This window comes from Hippocampus zosterae, chromosome 14, assembly GCF_025434085.1.
Source record: "Hippocampus zosterae strain Florida chromosome 14, ASM2543408v3, whole genome shotgun sequence".
Taxonomy (NCBI): Eukaryota; Metazoa; Chordata; class Actinopteri; order Syngnathiformes; family Syngnathidae; genus Hippocampus; species Hippocampus zosterae.
In genome coordinates this window covers 16,896,516-16,920,461 of record NC_067464.1, presented here as the reverse complement: position 1 = coordinate 16,920,461, position 23,946 = coordinate 16,896,516, and the positions used below count along the sequence as shown (strand labels likewise).

Genomic DNA, 23,946 nt, shown 5'->3' with positions numbered 1-23,946 from the left:
TGCTGTACACTTCCTGTATGTTTTCAATTCAGAATTAAATCTGTCGACGCAGAAACACATATAAGCATACATAACTAAATTCGGAATGAGTAAGAGACGTGTGTAAAAATAGAGAGAGACCCACGAGAATTTGTTTTATTTTCATTTTGATTCAGGCGCTTGAGAAAGTGTCTACCTTCCGTGAGCAACGGGAGAGAAAAGAAAACCACAACCCCCCTGAGTTCTCAGGAGGAGACGGACGGGGCAGCTCAGCAACTGCTGAGCTTCTCCGTATCAAAGATCATCTCATTGAGATCGAGAAGAATGTAAGTTTCGGCGGGGGTTTGCTCGCAATTGAGTGTATGTGGGTGTGTCACTGGTTTGTCTAATTGATATAATGTCATTGAGGCTTGTTAACACTCACCCTGTTGCTCAGAAATGAAATTTAGTTTGATTTTCAAATATATGAATTCATGTCATCCAGTTTCCTGTAAATACATCACTGTTTTGTAATTCAGTCAGGGTCACCATATGCATATTTTCTGAGTAGTTCTTGCCTATTGTCATTATTAACGGTGTCCGTATTTTCCCTAGAATGCCTCACTGCAGACTCGGAGCAGTTTGTTGAAGGATCAGCTTAAACAACTTGAGCACCAAAACACTTCACTCAACAACCAAATGGCGACACTGCAGCGACACACCACAGTGCTGCAGGAGCAGAATTCAGCTCTGCATACTCAGACAGCACAACTTCAGGTACACAGATCATTCTGAAACACCTCAGGCAATCATTTTGTTCACAATCATGTTTTCGGCATGTTGTTTTACTTTGTTTCATACCAGAGGAACAAACAAACCATATCCAAATCTCAAATTCTTCTCTCTCTCTCTCTCTCTCCTTCCTTCCTTCCTATTTTTTCCTGTATGTATGAATGAAACTGTTGCATTTATGAAATCAATCAATAAAATCAAAAAATAGCCGATGTGGCACGTAATATTATTATTTTTCTTCAGATACTTCTTTTTTCTTGGGTTGCTTGCAGGGGTTCGAATAGCTCCGGAAATCTTGGTCCCAGGTGAAGGCAGCTTTGCCGCATATTTTGAGAGAAAAAAAAAAGTTTTATTTTAATGTTACAAGAGCACCATAGTCTTCAAATTGAGTACCGTATTTTCACGACTATAAGGCGCCATTAAAAGTCTTCAATTTTCTCCAAAATAGACGGGACGCCTTATGATGCGGAGCGTCTTGTGTATGCGCTGAGTTCCAAAACCTGACAGACAGCCGACACGCTGTTTATATAGAGAAAAGGCGGAAGTGACTGTGGACAGGCGTGCGGCAAAGAAGTCGGCCAATCAGTGACGGGTGGGCGTGTATATATAGATATCTGGAGAGAGAGAGAGCGAAGGCAGACGTGAGAGAGGACAGGCATGCGGGGGAGAAGTCTGCCAATGAGTGAAGGGTGGGCGTGTAAGTGGACGCTAAAGGGACGCCGCAAGCAGGTACCAACACCTGTATAGAGTGTGGCTATGTGCATTGTTGCAAAACAACTTCGGTTTTGGTTTCTAAGAACCCCCGAAAATAAATTCTACAAAGAGACGCCTACGAAGCTCAAACTTCAAGCCATCGGTTATGCTTTTGGCATGCGTCCCTATCTCACAGCAGCGGTGAAAAACCAAGTCAAGCAAATGAACTCTGAGCTTGCCGTTATTCCCGGAGGCTTGACTAAACAACCGCTGGACATCGGCATCACCCGGGCGGTCAAAGTAAAGTTGCGAACGGCATGGGAACAATGGATGATAGATGGCAAACACTACTTTACAAAGAGTGAGAGGCAGCGCTGGACGAGTTACGCCACAATTTGCGAATGGATTGTGGCTGCTGGGACGAACGTGTCTGCTTGCACTGTTGTTCGAGTTTTTGCCAAAGCCGAACATCATTTCTGTGGAGCCACATGGCAATGAGAGTGACTCTGACAACGAGAGGGAACACGGCGTTTTTGATGGATTACCTGTACTTGCACAATTGATCAATTCTGATTCAGAGGATGAGGACTTTGATGGATTTCTGGGTGATGATTGAGCGAAAAACGTGAGTCCACTGTACGATGGCTAAATAAAATACAACGGAACTCGGTTTTGCTTCAGTTGTCTTTTTAAAAATGTGTTTTTAGCTTGTCTTGTAGCTTTGTCTTGGCATGCTACCGTATGCTTCAAGCTAACGTGTTTTTAGCGTGCGCTCATGCATGCTGTATGTTTAAGCTGGCGTATGTTTTACCACTATAAAACTGCACCCAACCATACGGTGCGCCGAATGGTCGTGAAAATACGGTAAATAAATGAAAACAAATTTAAAGTGAAATACTAACTATTGATTTTCCAAAGTCACAGTGAGCCCGAGCAGAAGGATGAAGGAGCCGCGTGTGGCTTTGGAGCCTCAGGTTGCAGGCCCCTGGTATAATGGATGTTACTGTCTCCTAGGTGGAAAACTCCACACTGTCGTCCCAGAGTGCATCTCTCATGGCTCAGAATGCCGTGTTGCAAGGCCAAGTCACCGCCTTGGAGAATGAGGTCGAGTCATGGCAAAGACAGCGCGAGGAGGCCTGGCGAGGCAGAGAAAGCGTTCTCAATGACCACGAGCGCTTGCTGAATGTACATGAGAGGCAAGCACATGAGTACGAGGAGTTGATCAGTCAACACACGGCTCTGAAAGTCAAGCAGAGGACACTAGAAGGCGAACACAGAACAATGCACAGCAAGTAAGTTTGTCACATACAAATACAAGGTCGAACACAAGCACTTTCCCCCCAATTTTGAATTTTCAGTTGAACATCAAAATTGTGACTCAGCAATTGAATTGCTGTCATAAAAAACTTTTATTACGCTTGAATCGCTCTATGTCACACGTCATGTCACGCACAAGTAGAGCAGCCAATGCACATTTGTGTAACACACAAGTCCAGCATAGGACTTCATCGTTAGCATAGCAAATGTCATTTTCAACACGATGCAGCAGAATGCAGCATTCTGTTTGGGCGGTTTCCTGCAATGTAAATTAGAAATTATGTCCTTTTTTTTCCCTGTTCTAGATTGCGAATTTCTCCATTGTGAGACAAATAAAGGTTTTCTTATCTTATTTTCGAAAGGGATAGAAATGTAAAAAAAAATTAAACCTGATTTGTTGATCAATGAGAAAAAAAATCAACAGATGAATCCATTGTTAAAGTACCAATCATTAGTTGCAGCTCTATAATGAAACTATATTCATGAATGATGGCAGCATTTATTTTTTTTTCCCTCTGAAAACTAATTGACTTCTGTGTAATTTCTCTCTGCCTCTTTGCAGGTATTGCGCTTTGTTACAGCAAAAAGAGAAATGGGAGGATTTAGAAGGGCGAGGTCAGAAGGAGAGAGAGGCATTAAACCAAGAGCACCAGAAGAATCGGCTACTGCAGCAAGAGAACCTTCAACTTAAAAATGAAGTGGACAGGTACAAGATGGCAGACGCTGACAGGTTTATGACATACATGCAGAGCTCCAGATTATGATTTTTTTTTTTAGTTCCTTGAAATCAATGTCGGTACCACATCAGGTTACATTTGAACACGCAATACTTGTGATTGTGATTTGGGGCATGAGAATCTCGATTGTTGTGGACAGCTCAGTGAGGAGGTGTTGGTCAACAAAGAAATGACACTGGGGAATACATTTTTTTTGTTGAGTTAGATCTGACAACCATTTTTAACAAATGTTTGGGTGTGGAATCCAAAATTGATTTCAGTTTTTCCTCTATGATACCAAGCTATTGAAATGTAAGATCCCCGTTTTCTTAAAAAAAAAATGAAATTAATGTGTAATAAAACACTAAAATGGAATTGTTACAAGCTTTGAAAATGTTATGCCCGTAGCTACAAGGTTAAGAGAAGAAACTGCTATGCTAGTCTTCTGTTTGGTGATACTGATAGAACTGACCTATTGTGACTGCATAGTTTTATTTTCTCCAAATCATTCCCTAGTGTTATTCAGTTCACGTGGCATTTATTGTCTCCCATTTTCAAAAATCTATGAAATATTGCCGCTTCAGAGGAAACGTATTTATTGGCTCGTGTTGTGTACAATCTTTAGGATGTCACATAGCGAATCCCAGCAATCTGCACAGTGCAATGCGCTCCAGCAGCAGATGAATGAACTCAAGACCTCATTTAGCACTGCTCAGCTAGAAGTGAATCGATGGATGTCCCGGTATGATACGCTCATGGAGCAACACCAGGGCTTGGACCTCACTATGACCAAGCTCGACAACCACTGTGAGGTAAATCTTTTCCCAGATGTAAAAAAGTAATATTTTTCATGTACCATATTTTCTCCACTATAAAGCACTTCGGATTACAAGGTGCACCTTCAATGAATGGCCTATTTCAAAACTCTTTTCATATATATTGGGTACAGCACTTTGTATGCAGCGATGGCTGTTTGAAAGTGCTCTATAAATACTGTTGACTTGACTTGACTTGACACTGCATAGAATCGAAGCTACAATAGTGGCTGTAGTGGCATTATGCATCCACTAGATGGAGCTACGCGAAAGGGAATACAATGCAATAAAGCTTTATCATCAAGCAAAGCCATGCAGAACTGGTCACGAACATGGACATGAAACATGTAAATGAAAATGGCATTAGGAAACAATAAATGAAAGACAAAATTTATGATGACAATTGATTTGACAAAAAAGCACACAAATCGAGTCAAGCTCACATTCACAAGGGTCTAAATATCCTTTGAAGTCTTGCTTGTCTCCTTCCTTTGTCAGTAGTTAACTCTGCTTTTGGTCTTATTTTCATTTCTGATGGCTGCGCAGAGCTCACAAACCTAATTTGTGATCTCTGCCTACACCTAAAAGCATTACAAAGTACGTTTGTGAGCTCTATTTCAGTGTGTGCTGACGAATGCACATGTCAATTTGTGTTGGGCAGAACACCACTAGATGGCATCGGAACCCTGACAGGGAAACAACTCAATGGGAACTATAAAGAGACGTATACATAAAGAGCACCGGATTATAAAGCGCACTCTTGGCTTTTAAGAAATTGTAATGCTTTTAGGTGCGCCTTATTGTGTGGAAAATACAGTAATTAGGTGATATGCTTGTGTCAACTCTGGAATGCATTGGGTTTGAATCAGCTTTTAAGTCGCCTGAAAGGGAATCTAGAAGAAGAAAATCATCACCTGCTGAGCCAGATCAACCTTTTGAGTCAGCAAAACCACACTCTGCTGGAAAGAAGCATGGAGAGCAAAGAGCTTTATCATCAGGAGCAGAAGCTGTACATGTAACTATTCGCACACCAACAATACTGTATTTACTCGATGTAGGAGGGAACATAAGAAACTGTACTGTACTGTGTTGTATGCAGTGTAGGCACTACCCTTTGCAATTGCAATTCATTCTGTAGAACCCAAGCCTCTTTTACATGCCACTTTTTCACTGACCCTTTTCCGCTGGCGCGATCGGTGCCATCAGGTACTAGCAGGCCGTCTAAGGATGCTGAGTACATGCCTAATGGGTGAAGGAAACCACTGTTGATCAGGCAGCTTTGTCTTTCCAACAGGCTTTGTAACGAATAACCCTAATGGAAATTATACAAACATGCTAACGTAAGTTGACCTTGTTGAGTGGAAGCTGCAGTATTAGGCCTTTTCACGCTGCACTTGGCACATCACAATAAGCCATTCACGAACCCATTGATTATTTATGCGTCGCCACACCCTGCCGGGTGATTTTGGCGCAGTGATTACAGATTGACAGCAAAAACGGCAGAGAAAAGCAAAATATGACAAATAGCGGAATCAATAATTAATGTGGTTGGTATCGTAGTTTTCCTGACGAGTGGAACACAAGGTAATTGGCCTTCTGTAACGTGGTAAAAAAGGCAGATCACCATTACTTTGTATCATGTTTTTTGAAAGTGTTAGAAATGTATGTAATATAATGTAATATAAAAATATTACTTTTTGAAAGTTTTACTTATACATCAAAACCAGCAGAAGAAGTCACTTGGGCTACTTCCCACTTGGTCACTCAGCAACCAGTGGCAAATATGGGCAAGCTGGTGCGATATCGCTGTTGTCCCGCTGCCATTCTGCGGCCTAACCTGCAGTGGACGTTGTGAAAACCAAATGCAATTTGTCAGTGCCTTGATACTCTACAGTCTCCACTTTGCTGCAGCACTCCCTGGTTGACTTGAGTCTCCTTTGTTTACCACAATTATTGCTAAAAAAAACAATTACTAATCAAAATAAGGAGTAGATCTGAACTGTTGCGAAGTGGAAAAGGGGCAATTTTGACTTTGATAACGCATACCTGTCAACTTGTATATTTTCACCGTATTTTAGAGGTTTTTTTTATCATTTCAAATCATGTACGGCGTATTACAACTTTTATTTAAAAACAACAACAAAAAAAATTGTGAACCGATCTCACAAAAAACATTTTGCCTCAAATCCGGATCGTCTCACCTGCTGGTAGCCAACGACAATGCCGTCGTCGATCGCTACTATTGTTGCGGCAAGAGTAATCCTCAATTGCATATTTTTTTTTCATCGCTGCGTACGGTTGGATTGATAAAGCATGATGTGCGCATGCGCGGTAAACCGTTGTACGGGTTTTTGTTGCTTTGTAAGGGGAATCGTAATCATTTATAAGGGCAGCTATTAGCCGAGGTTGACAGGTATAAGATAAGATAAGATAAGATATCCTTTATTTGTCCCACAATGGGGAAATTTACAGCCTCCAGCAGCAAGATATGAGCTGCTGGAGAGGCAGCCACTCAGGGGGCGCCATCATAAAAAAAAAAAAAAAAATGATAACAAAGCATGAAGAACAGTTTCTCTGGACATTTTGCAAAAATTTTTTTCCTTCTTTGACTTTGTTAGTGATAAACTGAACACTCTTCGTCGTCAGAAAGAGAAATTGGAAGAGAAGATCATGGACCAGTACAAGTTCTATGACCCTACACCCAAAAAGTAAGTACAGAGGTGCAGGGTTCGTTTCCGGCTCCGGCCTTCCTGTGTTGAGTTTGCACACAGGAAGCTGAGTGGACCTTCTACTTTTAACCCACGAGATGTCCTTTGTTGTGTTGACAGTGTGATTTGGGTCATTGTCCTGATGTATGATGAAGCTTCTCCCGATTAGTTTAAGTGCATTTTTCTGTAAAATGCAAGCCCAAATGGCTTTTTAGGCTTCAGAACTCATTCTGTTCCAACCACCATTCCGAACTTCAATGTGATATTAATTTTTTGATCAGAAACCCAAATGTCTTCAGTGCACGGAAAAAGCAAAGGAAGTGACCTGTCAGTCCAATACCTTTGGAGGGGACTGAACAGGATGTGGGTTGTACGTACTGTGTATATACTGTATAGCAGGGGTGCCCATTACGTCGATCCTGATCTACCGGTAGATCTAAGACAGGTCCCAGGTAGATCCGAGGAGTGTCGAGGAGAAAAAAAACAAACAACCATTTGTGTGTCTTTGTATGTTAGTTATATATTTGTTTGTGTTAATAAACACTGCACCATAATCATCCTTTCAGTCGCATTTTCACAAAAAAATATATTTAAAAAATAAAGCAGGTAAATCTTGAATATACGGTGGCGCCTGATTACGTCACCAGAAATTGTTAGCGCTCAGCAGTTTGCAATTGCAGCTTGTGTTCAGAGCTGTTGCGCTCTATCTTTTATCGTCATTATTCTCATTCAGAGTTTGCTTCGTGTACAATTCACTGAGGGCACGAGCAAAGAATAGGAACCTAGGAGGGCCCAGGGAAGCACTTTAAAACGGTACGTGTGAGCTACGATGGTTATCAGGCTGCAAAAGTGCATTGCATGCCTCAGTTTCAGGCTGTTTCTCATCATGGTGTGCATGCGTGCATGTGTGTGTGTGTGTATATTATATATATATATATATATAATATGTGGGGGTCGTCTTATATTCGGGGTCTAGACATTATACCCATTCACGACGCTAGATGGCGCCAGATTCCATTGAAGCGAATGCTTAACTTGACTCCCAGGCCAAAGCGAACCCGTCACGAAGAATAAAAAGAAAAATAGTGGTAGCACGAAGAAGAAAAATAACAATAGCGGCAGCTGAGGAGAAGTTCTGATGTAATTTACATTTCAAAAACCAGAAGCCATTCATTTACGAATGTGATTGCACTTTAGTTTACATATTTAAATGTTCAGATATTAAGATTTGATTGAGGCAAAATAATATGCTTTGTCTCTCAAATATATTGTTATAATCATTAGTTTCAGATTTACTTTAATTATTTTCTTTATAAAAATTAATTTGGTGTTCAAAAAGTCTTTTTTCAAACTTGAGTCTCGAAAAAGAGTGGGTCGTCTTATAATAAGATAAGATATCATTTATTCGTCCCACACTGGGGAAATTTACAGCCTCCAGCAGCAAGAAAGTATGTAGAAAGAAGAAAGAGAAAAAAACAACAAACATCTTTCAATAAAATGCAATATGAACACAAAATGGATAAATCGCAGTACTATTGACAATTTTCCTTCATCATTTAATTATTATTATTATTATGATTGTATTTTTTATTCATTAGCCTGACAGCAGTCGGTAGGAACGAGCGTCGGTATCTCTCCTTCTTGCAGCGCGGGTGTAATAGTCTCTGGCTGAAGGAGCTACCAAGTGCTGTCAGGGCGGGCTGGAGGGGGTGGGAGGGACTGGCCATCATAGCTAATCAGGTCCGTCTTATATTCGGGCCAATACGGTATATATAATTTTTGGTTGGGGGGATATAGTATGTGCAAATATGTATGTGGGTATATTTGAACTACCTGAAGGCAGCATAAGAGATGTCTCAGTAATATCTCTCTTTCTTTCTCTCTCTCTCTAAAACAAACAACAAGATGTAAAGTAGGATATGAAATGTCAATCCAAAATATTTTGACAATGATTTGTTGTGTTTGATATGTTTCCAGCATGTGCCTTGTGATTAACTGGGAACCAGTTCAGGTTATACCTTCCAAAGTCAGCTGGGAGAAGTTCCAGATGCTCTTGTGGTTGGAGAAAATGTATAGCTGGAAGGTTGTGATTAAAAGTATTCTGTGCGTTGTCAGGAGGAGTCATTGGTCCGGCGCCAAGGCTTTCGTCAAACTCATGAAACCGAGGAAGGAGAGGAGCAGGGAGCGAGGTGGAGATCAAGACAAGGAAGGGACCCAAGAGAGAGAATGGACAAAGAGTGCACCTGACATCCCACTACCTGCCCCCCCTCCATTACTCCCCCCAGAAACCCCACCCCCTGGCCCTCAGAGAACAGGAAATGAGTCCTGGGACAATGGCCACACTCACAGTAAACATAATAACCACAGCAACAGCCCAAGCCTGGGCCTCCAGAGTCCAACATTGATGCCCAACAGCCGAGGTAGATAAACACACACGTGAACACACTGCTCTCTTTTTTTAGGTATGTATATTTTCAACGCATGATTTGTTTCAGGATTTTCAGATGAAATCTACAATTCCGAAGCACAAGAGTGTGTGAGGTATTGCATGTCAGGGGTGCCCAACATTTTTTGACCGAAGATCCACTTTTCAATGAGCCAACCAACATGAAATTGTCCCATTCCCGCACACACGCATACACACGCACACGCGTCCCATGATGGGCAACAGCTATATCGGTCGCTAACATGAACGAAAAAGAAAATTGATTGTTCATGAGAATGCTGCAGTAAAAAAAAGAATGTTTCGAGCCCTAATTTAAATGAGCTGACAGTGTGAGCAGAGGAGTTTGTTCCACAGGTGAGGAGCATCATACCTAAAATGCTGCTCCACTTTTTTGGGTTCTGGTTCTGGGAACACACAAGACTCCTGTGCCAGATGACCTGAGGGGTCTGGCTGATTCATAGAGTAGTAGTACATCTTGCATGTATTTTGGTCCAAGAACATTAAGTTTCAGATTTATAGATCAACAGCATGGTGGCCTGGTGTGGACTGGTTAGCGCGTTGGCCTCACGGTGCAAAGGTGTAGGGTACGATTCCGGTTCCGACCTCCCTGGGTGGAGTTTGCAAGTTCTCCCTATGTCTGAATGTTTTTTTCCGGATACTCCAGTTTCCTCCCACTTTCTAAAAACATGCGTGGCAGGTTAATGGAACACTCTAAAATGACCTTAGGTTGGTTGTTTGTCTCTGTGTGCCCTGCGATTGGCTAGCAACCGGTTCAGGGTGTCTCCCGCCTACTGCCCGAAGACAGCTGGGCTAGGCTCCAGCACGCCCTGTGACCCTTGTGAGGATAATTGGATCAGGAAATGGATGGATGGATTTTGTTCTGTGTCTGGTTGAGACAGAGAACCCTGAGCTATGTTTTTGTTAAAAGGTGGATTTAGAAATGGGCGGCCCGGTAGTCCAGTGGTTAGCACGTCGGCTTCACAGTGCAGAGGTACCGGGTTCGATTCCAGCTCTGGTCTCCCTGTGTGGAGTTTGCATGTTCTCCCCGGGCTTGCATGGGTTTTCTCCGGGTGCTCCGGTTTCCTCCCACATTCCAAAAAAACATGCATGGCAGGCTGATTGGACGCTCTAAATTGTCCCTAGGTGTGATTGTGAGCGTGGATGGTTGTTCGTCTCTGTGTGCCCTGCGATTGGCTGGCAACTGATCCCCCGCCTACTGCCCGAAGACGGCTGGGATAGGCTCCAGCACCCCCCGCGACCCTAGTGAGGATTAAGCGGTTCAGAAAATGGATGGATGGATGGATTTAGAAATTGCAGTTGTTAAATGGTGGTTGTTAAAATTCACATCAAAGTCAATCATTTTGAAAAGGCATTTTGATCAGAGATAATACCATTATTGCAAATTGGAATCAAGCGCGCCCGACCAATGTGTGTTTGTTTTTTGTAAAACAGAATAATAGTACAACATTGATGACCAGGGCAATCATAGACAAGAAAACTGAACAGTAGTTTAACTTATATGTCCGAAAGAAGTACAATTCCTTTAATATTGCCCCATCTCCATAAAATATTTACAGTTATTTATTGACCTCATCTTTTTGTATTGGTCTTTTGTTATTTTCCTGTATATACGCCAAAATACAGTACAAGTCACTGGTAGGGTTGTGGTCCACTCGCCTGACTTGTGTATGGGCAGCGTGGGATCGGTTTCCACTCAGTGACGGCATGAATGTGGGTGTGTATAGTTGTTTGTCTTTCCATGTGTCCTGCGATTGACTGGCGACCAGTTCAGTGCGTAGTCCGCCTTCCACCTGAATTCAACTGGCATAGGCTCCAGCACCGACCTATGACACCGTTCAGGATCAGCGGTGTTGTAAATGAATGGATGGATATACTGTACATACACATGCATATATATTCACATCCATACTGTATTTACATATATACATGTACACACTAATACAGAAATACATGCACAAACATACATATATCAAAATATTTTTTTTGATACATCTCAGAATTGTGCTACCAAATATGTGCAAATACTGTATCACGACACTAAAGAAGTGTTTTAACTGCGAGAAATGACAATTACATTTTGATTCATTGCTGAGGCCTAGAACAGAGGGGCAGCCTTGCCAAGTCTGTTTCTATCATGTACATTCGTAATCTGTCCATCGTATTCTTTTACTTTTTTTTTTACACTTGTTTGTTCACTTAGAAGTGCCGCATTTAGCAGGTGTTTAGTTTTTCTTATGCATGGCACCATGATGAATCTCTCAGTGGCCTCTGCATGATTTAATTGAAAGCCGACTATTTTTGTTACATGTTTTTATTGAATAAAATGTATTTTACATAGTCTAGGATTAAAAAAAAATTAAATGCTCTGGTTGTAATCACTGCTTGTGTGGCGGTGTAGCGCCTGTGCAAAGTTGAAAACAGCTGTCACAACCCTGATGAACGGCGCCGGAGGTAGGGCCTTGCGATTAGGCCAGGCCAGAAAAGTGAGCCTCCAGATAGAGTAAAACGATAAAATAAAAGCATCGTTTTCATTCTCGCTGTCACTAATGCAAATGATCCCTGCACGTGGTGCAAACAGTGGACAAACACAACTACCCGCGTGCTGAACATGAACAATTTATGTGCTTGTTGTATTTTTACACTTGATAGGTGGGCCTGCATTTCAGAGACCCAGTTGTTTGTATACAAGCAATTCAAACTCAAATTTCCATAACACACCACCCTTAAACATGACTGCTTTCTCATGTCAGTCTCATAAATTTAACCCCTTAATGTGGCTCCTCATGAAGTTTTAACATTCATCACAAATTCTATATATATTTTTTCATTTACTCACTATTGTTTTATCATTTTTTTTCTTGTCTTGTCTCCATCTCTCTCTCCCTCTCTCTCCATTTTTCTACCCCTCAGCTCCTCCTGTCCCAAAACGCTTCTGTTTTTTCCGCAGTAAAAGCCAAGATAAACTTCTTCCGTCCCCTTCCCCCACCTCCGACCCTTCCTCACGGCCCTCCCTCTCTCTCAGCAGACGACTCCAATTCTGGTCGTCCAGTGACATCACAGCAGACGCCATCACTAGCCAGTCCGTCTCAGCCAATGGAGTGTTCTAATACCCTCATCTTCCTCTTCATCTTTTTAAACCATAATCATCATCATCATCATCATCGGTCATCACTGACTTTCAGCATTTCCCACGAAGACTTACAGCATGCATACATATTTCATGAACACCGACTGGCATGGGGTTGTTCCTCGAGAATACAAATCACACATATAAAATCACATAAAACATCCACAAAAGAGTTGCCTGTTGCAAATATTGGCTGCCAGTAATACCAGTTAAGTTTTTGTGTGTGCGCGTGCGTGTGTCACTGTTTCGACAGCACAGCAAGCTTGCCCGCACGCCCCCATCCTTAAAATTGATTTCTATGTGTAAGAATATAATTTATTTGCATTTTAGTAGACCCGCAGTGTCTTCCCTTTTCAGAGTGCGCTCTGAAATGATGAGGCAACGGTTGGTAATAAGATCACTTCTCATCCGAGTCACATTGGAGCAGGCCACTGTTTATAAATGCGGTTGCTTCACAATGCCTTGCTGCAGTCGTTTGTCTTGAATGCAATCAGCCCAAGAAATGTTACCGCAGCAACCAGCACCTGCTAACTTATTACCTGTCAGCTCTTTGCTAAACTGGTCTTGTCTGTTAGCTGTGAACAGACACCAACATGTGAGCCAGTGGCTTTAGCCTCAGATAACCTCGAAGATGGCCGCTGGCTTCAAGAACCGTGTGGAAAAACATATCTATTCGTCTCCATTTTATTTGTGTTGTTGAAGTCATTGTGTCACAAATATCATCACTGTCTGTATCTGCAGCGATGTTCATCAGGGCAGATTGGTGGCATGCCAAAGGGGGGGAGGATAGACTGGTTATTAGCAACGATATACTACTTTTTTTTTTCTTTCTGACGGCCGGTACGAGATCCTTTTAAAACTAGTAATTTATTTAAAATTTCAGTTCACTTTCCAAGAGATTTTGGTAACCATGGGAACGCTCTGCACCTTTTGGTTTTAACAATAATGCATCGTTTTTCGGCGGTTTTCACTTCATGTAAAAAGATACATTAAGTGAATTTTTCAGTTCTTTTGAAAATTTGGAAAACTTTATTTGTTGCAAAAATTTGTTGGGCTAACTGTCTATTGTCTAAGATTAAAAGGGGAAATTGTTTTGCAAATCGGAAAAGTTGTTCACTAAAAACATGCTTAACAACCTTTCAACAAGGTTACGTTTTGCCGGCTTTCTTTTTTTCCTAAATTCCCAAAATGTCTGTGTTAGATTAATTGGAGATGGCATTGTTGGTCACTTTTGAAGTGGGGGGGAGTATACGTTTGAAGTACAAAAAAACTGTTCCTATATAGTGCGCACTGCATTATAAGGCGCATAGAATAGAAGCTACAATAGCGGCTGCAGTTAGCGATGCTAAAGGGAATACAATACAGTTCCGCTTTATTTATATAGTGCCTTTACAACCACTGCAGCTGTTACAAAGCACTTTACAGAACATTTCAAATACTACGTCTAAGAAATCTGAATATTGACCCATACATAGCTCCTCAGGATGTAGCATGAAGCACGACACAAAGTCCATAAAAATACAGAGTTTATTCCTTGGCATAAATACAAATGGCATTACAAAACAATAAATGAAAGACAAAGGTTGGGAAGACAATCGATTTAACAAAAAGGCCGAAACCTTGTGGGCTCACATTCACAAGAGGCTAAATATCCTTAGAAGTCTTGCTTGTCTCCCTTATCCTTTATTTAGTCAGTAGTTGACTCTGCTTTTGGATTATTTGTTTCATAATGGCTGCACAGTTCACAAAGTAGTTGTCTGTTTGAGTGTGTGTTGGCGAATGCACGTCAGCTCGTGTTGAATAGAACCGTCTTTCGTTACAATTGGTGCATCACTTAAATGGCATCGGAACACTAACGGAAACAACTCAATGGGGAATATAAAGACATCAACGCCATCTAGAAGGCACATTGGATTATAAAGCGCAACTTTCGGCTTTTTATAAAATTTAATGCTTTTAGGTGTGCCTTATACTGCAGAAAATACGGTAACTTCTTCAGGATTATATAATCTTTGCCATCACTTTAATTTGGATTGATGTACTCTGGCTTGACATTACCTTCTAAAAAGGTGTCAGAAATACCAATTTTATTCCCACTTAGCAGTATTTTGTCCTTTTCTCATGGCACTACCAACTCAAACATTCTCACTCAAAGTTTGGCAACTGTGTGAATAGTTTTGGCTTTCACTCAGTCTTCTTGTGCGATTCCAAGCCAGGGTCCCATGTCTAGATAGAATTTTTTTTAGGATTTGAGTAAGACATTTAATCCAAATGACTTCATTTTAGCTTCATCTGTTAAATAATCATAAAATGTGTCCAGCCTTGTATTAACTTGTATCATTTTCCGGGGTCGGGGGGAATATACCCTATTACACACAGGGAACTGTGGAACTGTCTGCATCATTTGTAGATACAGTGCAGCCTTGTACCATAGCAATTATTAGACAGCATAAAATTCTTATTATTATGCCCAACAAGAATTAAATTCATCATACTGTACAATAGTCAAGACCAGCCAAAATCATTGTGTGGATTTCTCAACGTTCTGCTTGAACTAACCATGCACACAGTCACACACCTGTCCTTGCTGTCCTTGCACTGTTGCCAAGCTCTGCTTCTTCTTGTTTGCTTCCGTCCTATTTATCATCACACTTCTTCGTCTAACTGAACTGAGATGGTCTTATTTGTGCTGTCATTGGTCCGCAGGTTTGACTGACAGAGGACGAGGGGTGTATCATTGCAGCACACCAGGAGGTAGTAGTGAGAGTGTCACTGGAGAAGATGGACATGGTGATTTTTAAATATTGCACAAAAAGTGACATTATTTCGTTTTTGTAACAAAGCGTCTTAATAAAAATCACCCTTAAAATGCATTTTTTTTCTCCTTTGTACTGGTGTAAAATATGGTCCCCGGATTTGCTGGTATCTTTTATTATCAGAGTAAATAATATGAATGAATAGAGATTCAAAACATACCACTATCCAAGCTGCTTATGCCTCATAAGGGACGCGGGTGTGTCAGAGCCTATCCCAGCTGTCTTCGGGCAGCAGGCGGCGTACGCACTCAACTGGTTTCCAGCCAATCGTAGGGCAGCGATTAAGTTTCTCTTTCCTGAAAAAGAGAATTTTTGAAAGCTGAATTTAAACAGGTAACAATTTCTCAGGGTCTAGTGCACTGAGGGAAAAAAACGTTCTCATTCCCATATTTTCCACACGATAACGCGCTGAAGAGTATAAGCTGCACCTTCAATGAATTTGAAGTGTTTTCATATATGGCGCAACGCATTATAAGGTGCATAGAATAGACGCAGCAATAGTGGCTGCGTCCACTAGATGGAGCCACGCTAAAGAATACAATACCACTTTAATAATAATAAAAATAATAATACATTTTATTTGTGGGCGCCTTTCTAGAAACTCAAGGACACCTTACAACAAGCAGTTAAAATCACAAGTACAATGTTAAAAACTACATCAAATAAGATAAGAAAAAATACAACAAAAATAAATAAATAAAATAATGGCTTTATGGTCTGAGTGAATAGGCTTGTCGAAACAGATGTGTTTTGAGGCGGGATTTGAAATGTGTTAATGAGGCTGTATTACGAAGGTCAGCGGGGAGTGAGTTCCATAGCTGGGGAGCAGAGCGACTGAAGGCTCTATTTCCCATGGTGACGAGGCGAGCAGGGGGGACAGAGAGGAGGACAGAGGAGGAGGAACGAAGAGAGCGGACAGGCGTAGGAATATGGATGAGGTCAGATAGGTATGGAGGGGCTAGGTCATGAATGGATTTGAATGAGCAGGATTTTATATTGAATGCGGTGTATAATGGGGAGCCAGTGGAGATGTTGAAGGACAGGTGTAATATGGTTTATGTATGGCGTGAGTGTGATAATGCGGGCGGCTGAATTTTGGACCAGCTGAAGCTTATGGAGGGTTTTTTGGGGGAGACCAAACAGAAGGGAATTACAGTAATCGAGTCGCGAGGTGACGAGGGTGTGTACAAGTATAGCAGTGGACTGAGGAGTGAGAGAAGAGCAGAGCCGGTGGATGTTTCGAAGATGATAATATGCAGAACGAGTGATGTGGTTGATATGTGAGGTGAAGGAGAGGGTGCTATCAAGGATGACACCCAGACTCTTGACCTGAGGGGAGGGGGAGATGGAAGAGCTTTCGAAGGGAATGGAGAAATTGTTTATTTTGTTTAGATTGGATTTAGTGCCAATAAGGAGGAATTCAGTTTTATTGCTATTCAGTTTGAGGAAATTTGAGGTGAACCAAGATTTTAATTCCTGCAGGCAGTTGGTTAGGGAGGATGGTGGAAGTATGGTATTAGGTTTGGTAGAGATGTAGAGCTGGGTGTCATCCGCGTAGCAATGAAAATGAATGTGATGTTTCCTGAAGATATTACCAAGGGGAAGAAGATATATTAGAAATAGCAATGGGCCAAGGACAGAACCCTGAGGAACACCTGAAGTGAGGGGAAAGGGGTGAGATCTAAAACGTTTGAGCTGGATAAACTGGGTGCGGTCAGAAAGATAGGAGCGGAACCAGGAGAGGGGGATGCTGGTGATGCCAATGGAGGAGAGTCTGTCGAGGAGGATGGGGTGAGAGATGGTGTCAAAGGCTGCACTGAGGTCAAGCAGGAGGAGGATGGCGAGTGAACCGGAGTCAGCAGAGAGAAGGTCATTGCATATTTTGAGGAGGGCAGTTCCGGTACTATGGAGGGGACGGAAGCCAGATTGAAATTGTTCGTAGAGCTTATTGGAGGAAAGATGGGTGTGAAGTTGAGCAGCTACTGTTTTCTCTAGAAGTGTGGAGATGAACGGAAGGTTTGATATGGGACGAAAGTTGTTCAAGTCGCAGGGATCAGAGCCAGGTTTCTTCAGTATGGGAGTGACAGCAGCAGTTTTGAGATGAGATGGTACAATGCCAGTAGAGAGGGAAGTTTGAATAATGTTAGTGATGAGAGGGGAGAGGGCCGGGATAGAAGCTTTGACTAAAACAGTAGGGAGAGGGTCAAGTTGACAAGTAGAGGATTTGGACTTCTGGATTAAGATGGAGACTTGGTGGACAGATGGGGATGTAAATGCAGAGAATAGGTGGGGAGGAACCGGGGAGAATGGAGACGGAGGGTTAGGAGCAGCTGAAGGGGTGAGTTGCTGGTGGATAAGTTGGATTTTGGATGTAAAAAATGAGGCCATAGTATTACAAAAATCAGTGGAATAGAGATGTGAGGGAAGAGTGTCAGCAGGTTTTGTGAGTTTAAAAATGAGTGAAAAGAGTGATCTGGGGTTGCCTTCATTGGAACTGATTAATCCAGAGTAGAAGATTGATTTGGCTTTGGATATTGAGTCCTTGTAATGGAGAAAGTGGGTAGTGTACATTTCTTTATGAATGGCGAGTCCAGTTTTTCTATATAATCTTTCAAGTTGACGGCCTTTTGATTTAAGTTGTCTGAGGGTAGGGGTAAACCAGGGTGCTGTTTGGTTGAAGGAGACAGTTCGGGTTTTGAGTGGGGCCAGGATATTGAGAATGTTATGGAGATTTGTATTGTAGTGTGTCAAAAACTCATCTGTTGTAGAAAGACAAGCAGTACTGGGGAGGTTGTTGATAAGTGATTCTAAATTGTCCGGGTTAATGTCCTTGATTTTACGGAAATGTATAATGCGTTGTGGGTTGGATTTGAAAAATGACAGGTTAACATTGAATGAAAGCAATAGATGATCTGTGTATGGGAGGAGATCGGTTTTACAGTTTGTTGGTGATAATCCAATACAGCAGATCAAGTCCAGAATATGTCCTTTACTGTGTGTGGGAAAGTTGACATACTGTTGAAAACCAAAACTGTCCAGACGGGAGGTAAAGTCTTTGGTGAGTGAGTTATTGATATTGTCCATGTGTATATTAAAATCTCCTAAGAGAATCACATTTGGTGATAGTGTATACAGATGAGTGAGGAGTGTAGTAATGTCAGTGATAAAATTCTTGTTTGGTTTTGGTGGACGGTAAATAGTGGCAATCAGTGTGGGAGTTGATCCAGAGAGCTGTATAACTGTCGCTTCAAAAGATAAAAAAGCAGGCACATTTACAGGTGCAAATTTCCAATCCTCGCGCAGAACCATCGCGAGGCCGCCTCCCCTCCCAGTCGTGCGCGGCACAGCACAGAGCTACTTTATTCATGTAGCGCTTTCACAACCACTGCAGCTGGAACAAAATGCTTTTTAGAACATTTAAAATACTACGTCCAAGAAATCAGAATGACGATCCATATAATATATATATATATAAGGCACATCGGATTATAAAGTGCACTGTAGGCTTTTGAGAAAATTGTGTGCTCTTAGGTGCGCATTATAGTGCGGAAAATGCGGTATTGGTTTCTTCCTTCGGGTGGCTGGCCACCCCAAAGTCAGCCCGGATAGGCTCCAGCAATCCCGTGATCCTTGTGATCATCAGTGTATGGAAAATGGATGGCTGAATGGATTATTTTTTTCCCCAGAGTAACAGTAACCCTGTGTATATGTGCGTGCATTCGCGCGCGAATGTGTTTTTCAGGCCTCACACAGACCCACAAAGCTCTGAGTTCCACCCCAAGCCATCAATCTTCTTCACTTGCCCTCAGTAGCTGCAGGCCCAGAGGTAAGACACAAGGGCCACTTAACAGCAGACCTGAACACAAGCGGAGCTGGAGATGTAACCATGTTTTTGTAGGTGTACTCTTCGACGAAGACACTGAGACCGGATTTGGTCCACGTGGTCACATGGGATGTCGTCCAGGATCAGCTGACTTTAGTCACCATACCTCCAGCTCAAACTCACCGGTCAACTGCAAAGGTACTGACAGTTGAATCGGCTCAACTCTAATGAGGCCAACAATACAGTACTACAGTGGAACGTCTTTATTCTAATGCCCCTGAATTTGGGAAGTCCGGCAACATTTTCTGAATCCACTAAATAGGAAAGTCAAATCTTGCAGAAGGACTCAGTTCATGTGTTTTGTTTTGTTTTATATTTTTGTGGCTTTTTTTTTGTTGCACAATTTAGTGTGTTAGCTGTTAACATTAGCAAGCAGAAAATTGAGTGGCCAGCCATTAAGTTTTTAAGTGAGTGTTTTTACCTTTTTAGGTGGTTAACATTTTTTTTACTTCAACATGACCTTTAGCAAAGTTGTTAATTAAAGCTAAGAGAAAATTTCAAGACTGTACTGTTTTACATTTTTACACTTGACTGTAATTTATTGTGGGTAGTTTGCTTGAAAATCTGAACAATTCGGACCTTGACTAGCAACCAGCAAGGGACTGTGCTGTGCAAATTATTCCATCATTGAGGATTTTAAAATTATTCCATCATTTTGAACGTGACTGATGTGCAAGAGTATTCCAAAACGTTTTTTATCCTAGATGCATCCGATTGTCACCTCCGGTCAGCGAGCCTATCCAGCGATGATGTCAGGGGTCTCAGCCAATCACAGCAGATCTTGTCACGCAGCGCAACTCTCCCATACGATCAAGCACCCCAGCGGGCCCAACCACAGCGTGGAGGCGGCATTAGAAGTAGGGGTCGCCCTTCATCTCCCGGAAGTGAAATAGTGTCACTGGAGGAGTTTCTGCAAGAGAGCAACCTGAAGTCACCACAAACGGTGAGAAATATATTTGTCAATGTTGCTTGTCATTGTGTTGTATATTATCTGTACTAAACAAACATAAACATTGTCCTCTGTTTTCAAAATGCGTGTATACACCTCAGCACAAGTTGTGAGAAATGTAATGTAGCTTTGAACCCGCGGCACATGTTTATTTTGTGAAAAGGAGACTGATAGGATGATTATGGTGCAGCGTACATTAACACAAACATTTTTTTGTTTTTTTTTCTCCTCGGCACTCTTCGGATCTACTTAGGACTAGGGATGTGAATCTCAGCACTGAGGACGATTCGATACACATCACGATCCACTGCCAGCGATGCGATACTTAAACGATACATGGAATTTTCTGGCGATACGATGCGATACGTTTCACCTTCGTCACGATGCGATACGATTCGATACACATTAAGTTCAAATCAATGCGATACGATACGATACAATGCAATTTGTTGCGATATTGTGCAATTAAACATGATGCAAATAAGCAAAGAAAAAAAGCTTTTAAAAAGATGGAATTCAGTATGGTATTACAAAAAGGATGCCACTTTATTCCTTATAAAGAGTAGAACTTGTAAAACAACTTATTTAAGCCTTTCACAATTGGGTTTTGTGCAAAGAAAATGTAAACAATTTGGCACCTGAGACTCACAGCTGTTGCTATAGTGTAAACACAAACAGACTATTCTCACTGAGTGTCTTATATGAAATATAATAATATATATATGTATATGAATCTCTAGCGCAAGATGTCCACCCATCCACTGTAAGTGCAACTCTTTGCGCACTGTTCAGCGACACAGTAATCTCACTTCTTACTTTGTTGTACACGTCGGGAATATGTTTGTAAGTGAACACAGACCTGTCCGGTATTTTATACCTGGGTTCCAAAACGTGCACGAGCTGTCTGAAACCCTCGTTGTCCAGCACGCTAAGGCTGGAGGTCTTTGCATATGAAATAAGCAGTGGCCTTAGTTATAGCCATTGCGCGGTCACAGTGAGTTGCAAGGGGACTCCCAAAATAAGAGGCAATTTTTTTCTGATCCTGACCTGGTTTTCCAAGAGTTTCTCCGGTGTCCGACGAGGAACTGGGCGGGGAAGCGGGAGGGTAACTTGTCGGTGATCTGGTGCCATCGGTTTAAGTGGGTCTGCATATTTGTGGTGCTGCCGTTGTATGGCTTCTTAGTGCGACATTCCTTGCAAATTACGGAGGTTTTATCAAGCTTTCCGTCTTTCTTTTCGAAGCCGTAGTATTTCCAAACATAAGATTTGAATGTTGCGGCTGCATTAAATATAGTAGTTTCCTTGCTGCTGCGTGCGCTAACTTCCATAATGTTTCGCTAGTTGTGTACTGGACTGTATGTGACGCACGGCTACCGTCCGTATTCAACACAAAACACAAAGCAATGATGGTGCATTCATTGCGCCTAGGAAAGGGCAGATATGTGACGTTTAACATGAATAAAACGGCGCTTGAATCGGATTTTACCATCCATCCATCCATCCATCATCTACCGCTTATCCGGGGCCGGGTCGCGGGGGCAACAGCTTTAGCAGGGAAGCCCAGACTTCCCTCTCCCTAGCTACTTCTTCCAGCTCTCCCCGGGGGATCCCGAGTCGTTCCCAGGCAAGCTGGGTGACATAGTCTCTCCAGCGTGTCCTGGGTCTTCCTCGGGGTCTCCTCGGATTTTACCGATACCCATCAATGCATCGTGATGAATCGCGATTTCACCCGTCAATCGCGTCGTACCCAGTGAATGAGCCGATGCACTCGGATCGCGCACGTGCGCATCGATGTATCGATTAATATCGATTATTTTCCACACCCTTACTTAGGACCTGTTTTAGATCTACCGGTAGATCAGGATCGATGTAATGGGCACCCCTGGTCTAGTGTATGCGCCGAGTTCCAAAGCCTGACTGAGAGCACTTCTGGCCGACACGCTGTTTATACAGAGAAAAGGCGGACGTGAGTGACGACAGGCATGCGGAAGTCCGCCAATGAGTGAAGGGTGGGTGTGTAAGAGGACGCTAAAGGCACGCCCATAGCATGCCGTATGTTGAAGCTGGCGTATGTTTTACCATGCCTGGCTGCGCCCAATAATACAGTGCGTTTTGTGTATGTGTCAAATACAGAAATGGCACCCGTTACCGAGACTGCGCCCAACAATGCGGTGCGCCGAATGGTTGTGAAAATACGGTAATAAATAACGTTGACATTTTGCAATAATTTTTGTGACTCTATTTTAATCGACTTGACTGATCTCAAAACTAATAATGCATTAATTTGTTGTGTATAAGTAATAATTTTGTGGTTTCAATGTCATGCCGGCCCTCCGAGGGAAGACGTAACTTCAAATTGGCCCGCGACTAACATGAGTTCAACACCCCTGTCTTAAAACAACTGTGTATTCGGTTCACTGAACATAGGAATGTGATTGGCTTTTGTCATCCCTGGGACTGACTCGTAATCAGCCTACTGGTAAGTCTTATAGAAAGTGGTTGGGCCGTTATTGTGACTGTAGGTTAAATTGGTTCCCCAGAATCTGATTTATTGACCAAGTATGTAAAAACCTGTCCTCCCAAAGAAACAATAACAATGACCAACAGAGGGAGACAGTACTGGAAGCCTGGCGGTTCACTGTTTAGTGCCCCGGTTCTTAATTGTGGAAGGAAATGATAGGGGAGGAGAAGGGAAAAAAAGACTATGGTTTGAGCCTGGAGAAAAACCTCAATGAGATGCACATATGGAAAAGTGATGAGTCAAAAAAGTGTGACCCCCAGTCACTCTATCTAGCAGCCAAGCCACTTCAGGCTGGCACATTCGTAGCGTATCAGGGTACATCATGGGGAGGGGTGTGGGAAAACTGACGGAAACAGTGAAGTGTCCGAGATGTGTGTACATTGTGTGGAGTAGTGAGTTGTTTCAAAGTTAAAGTCTGTGTCGATATCTTTGCCAGCACGCCAAGATCCAGTATATTGCCTTGGTTGCATCGCTTCTAGGAGGAGCTCCAGATAACGGTTGTTTGGGGAACATGCCAATAATATCAGTTGACCATAAAGCTTGCTGGTGCCCTTCAGAGGCCATTCATTTGCCAAATTGGCAATCAAATTTTTTACCATCTGCGCAGTGTCTCGAGATTGAGTTCACATGTTGCCTGGTTTCGAATGTTGACCGCTTGTCCCACACCATCCAGAAAGACGCTGCAGCTTGTTCGCCTCCACGAAAGCGGCTCCCGTCCACTAACTTTTTACAATTAAACAGGAACTGTCAACCCCAAACGGCAGGATACCTGTTCGCAGAATTCCAATAACGTTGGACAGAATAAACAGACACATCCTTCATATATTCCAGGAATCCAAAATATATCGAGCTGCCGCCGTCCACGCGGGCGCAAGCCGGCTCCGACTCTACCAGCTTCTCTCGTCAAGAAAGTCTCGACAATTGTGTTGAGATACCAGATGACCAAATCCACCCTTAGATTTTTCGCAAGAAATACATCGGGAGGCCGACGTAGTAGTTCAAACACAAGACCACATGAGACAAGAAAGCAGGGAGGATGGAAGAGGAGAGGAGCAGAGAAGCATCTGCCTCCATTAAGAGCCAAACAGAAAGGGGAAAAAAACCCCATATGTAATAATACATTTGTGAGTTAATTTTCTCCACTGGTGCGGGTGGCAAATATTGGCATCCCTGGTACAGCTCTG

General features: G+C 42.4%; 1 protein-coding gene across 2 annotated transcripts in view; it reads left to right on the top strand.

Moving 5' to 3' along the window:
* Positions 1 to 23,946, top strand: part of ccdc88c (coiled-coil domain containing 88C) — a 51,489-nt gene that overhangs the window by 23,091 nt on the left and 4,452 nt on the right. The window contains exons 19-30 of one of the 2 annotated variants that reach the window (XM_052085645.1): positions 156 to 305; positions 574 to 735; positions 2,458 to 2,735; positions 3,323 to 3,466; positions 4,102 to 4,288; positions 5,161 to 5,306; positions 6,910 to 6,999; positions 9,115 to 9,419; positions 15,300 to 15,383; positions 19,152 to 19,235; positions 19,308 to 19,430; positions 19,997 to 20,235. In XM_052085645.1, coding sequence (XP_051941605.1) covers positions 156 to 305; positions 574 to 735; positions 2,458 to 2,735; positions 3,323 to 3,466; positions 4,102 to 4,288; positions 5,161 to 5,306; positions 6,910 to 6,999; positions 9,115 to 9,419; positions 15,300 to 15,383; positions 19,152 to 19,235; positions 19,308 to 19,430; positions 19,997 to 20,235 — 1,992 coding nt within the window. Of the gene's footprint in view, positions 1 to 155; positions 306 to 573; positions 736 to 2,457; positions 2,736 to 3,322; positions 3,467 to 4,101; positions 4,289 to 5,160; positions 5,307 to 6,909; positions 7,000 to 9,114; positions 9,420 to 12,376; positions 12,802 to 15,299; positions 15,384 to 19,151; positions 19,236 to 19,307; positions 19,431 to 19,996; positions 20,236 to 23,946 lie in introns of those variants that run through there. The other variant, XR_007966490.1, reaches the window with a different exon arrangement.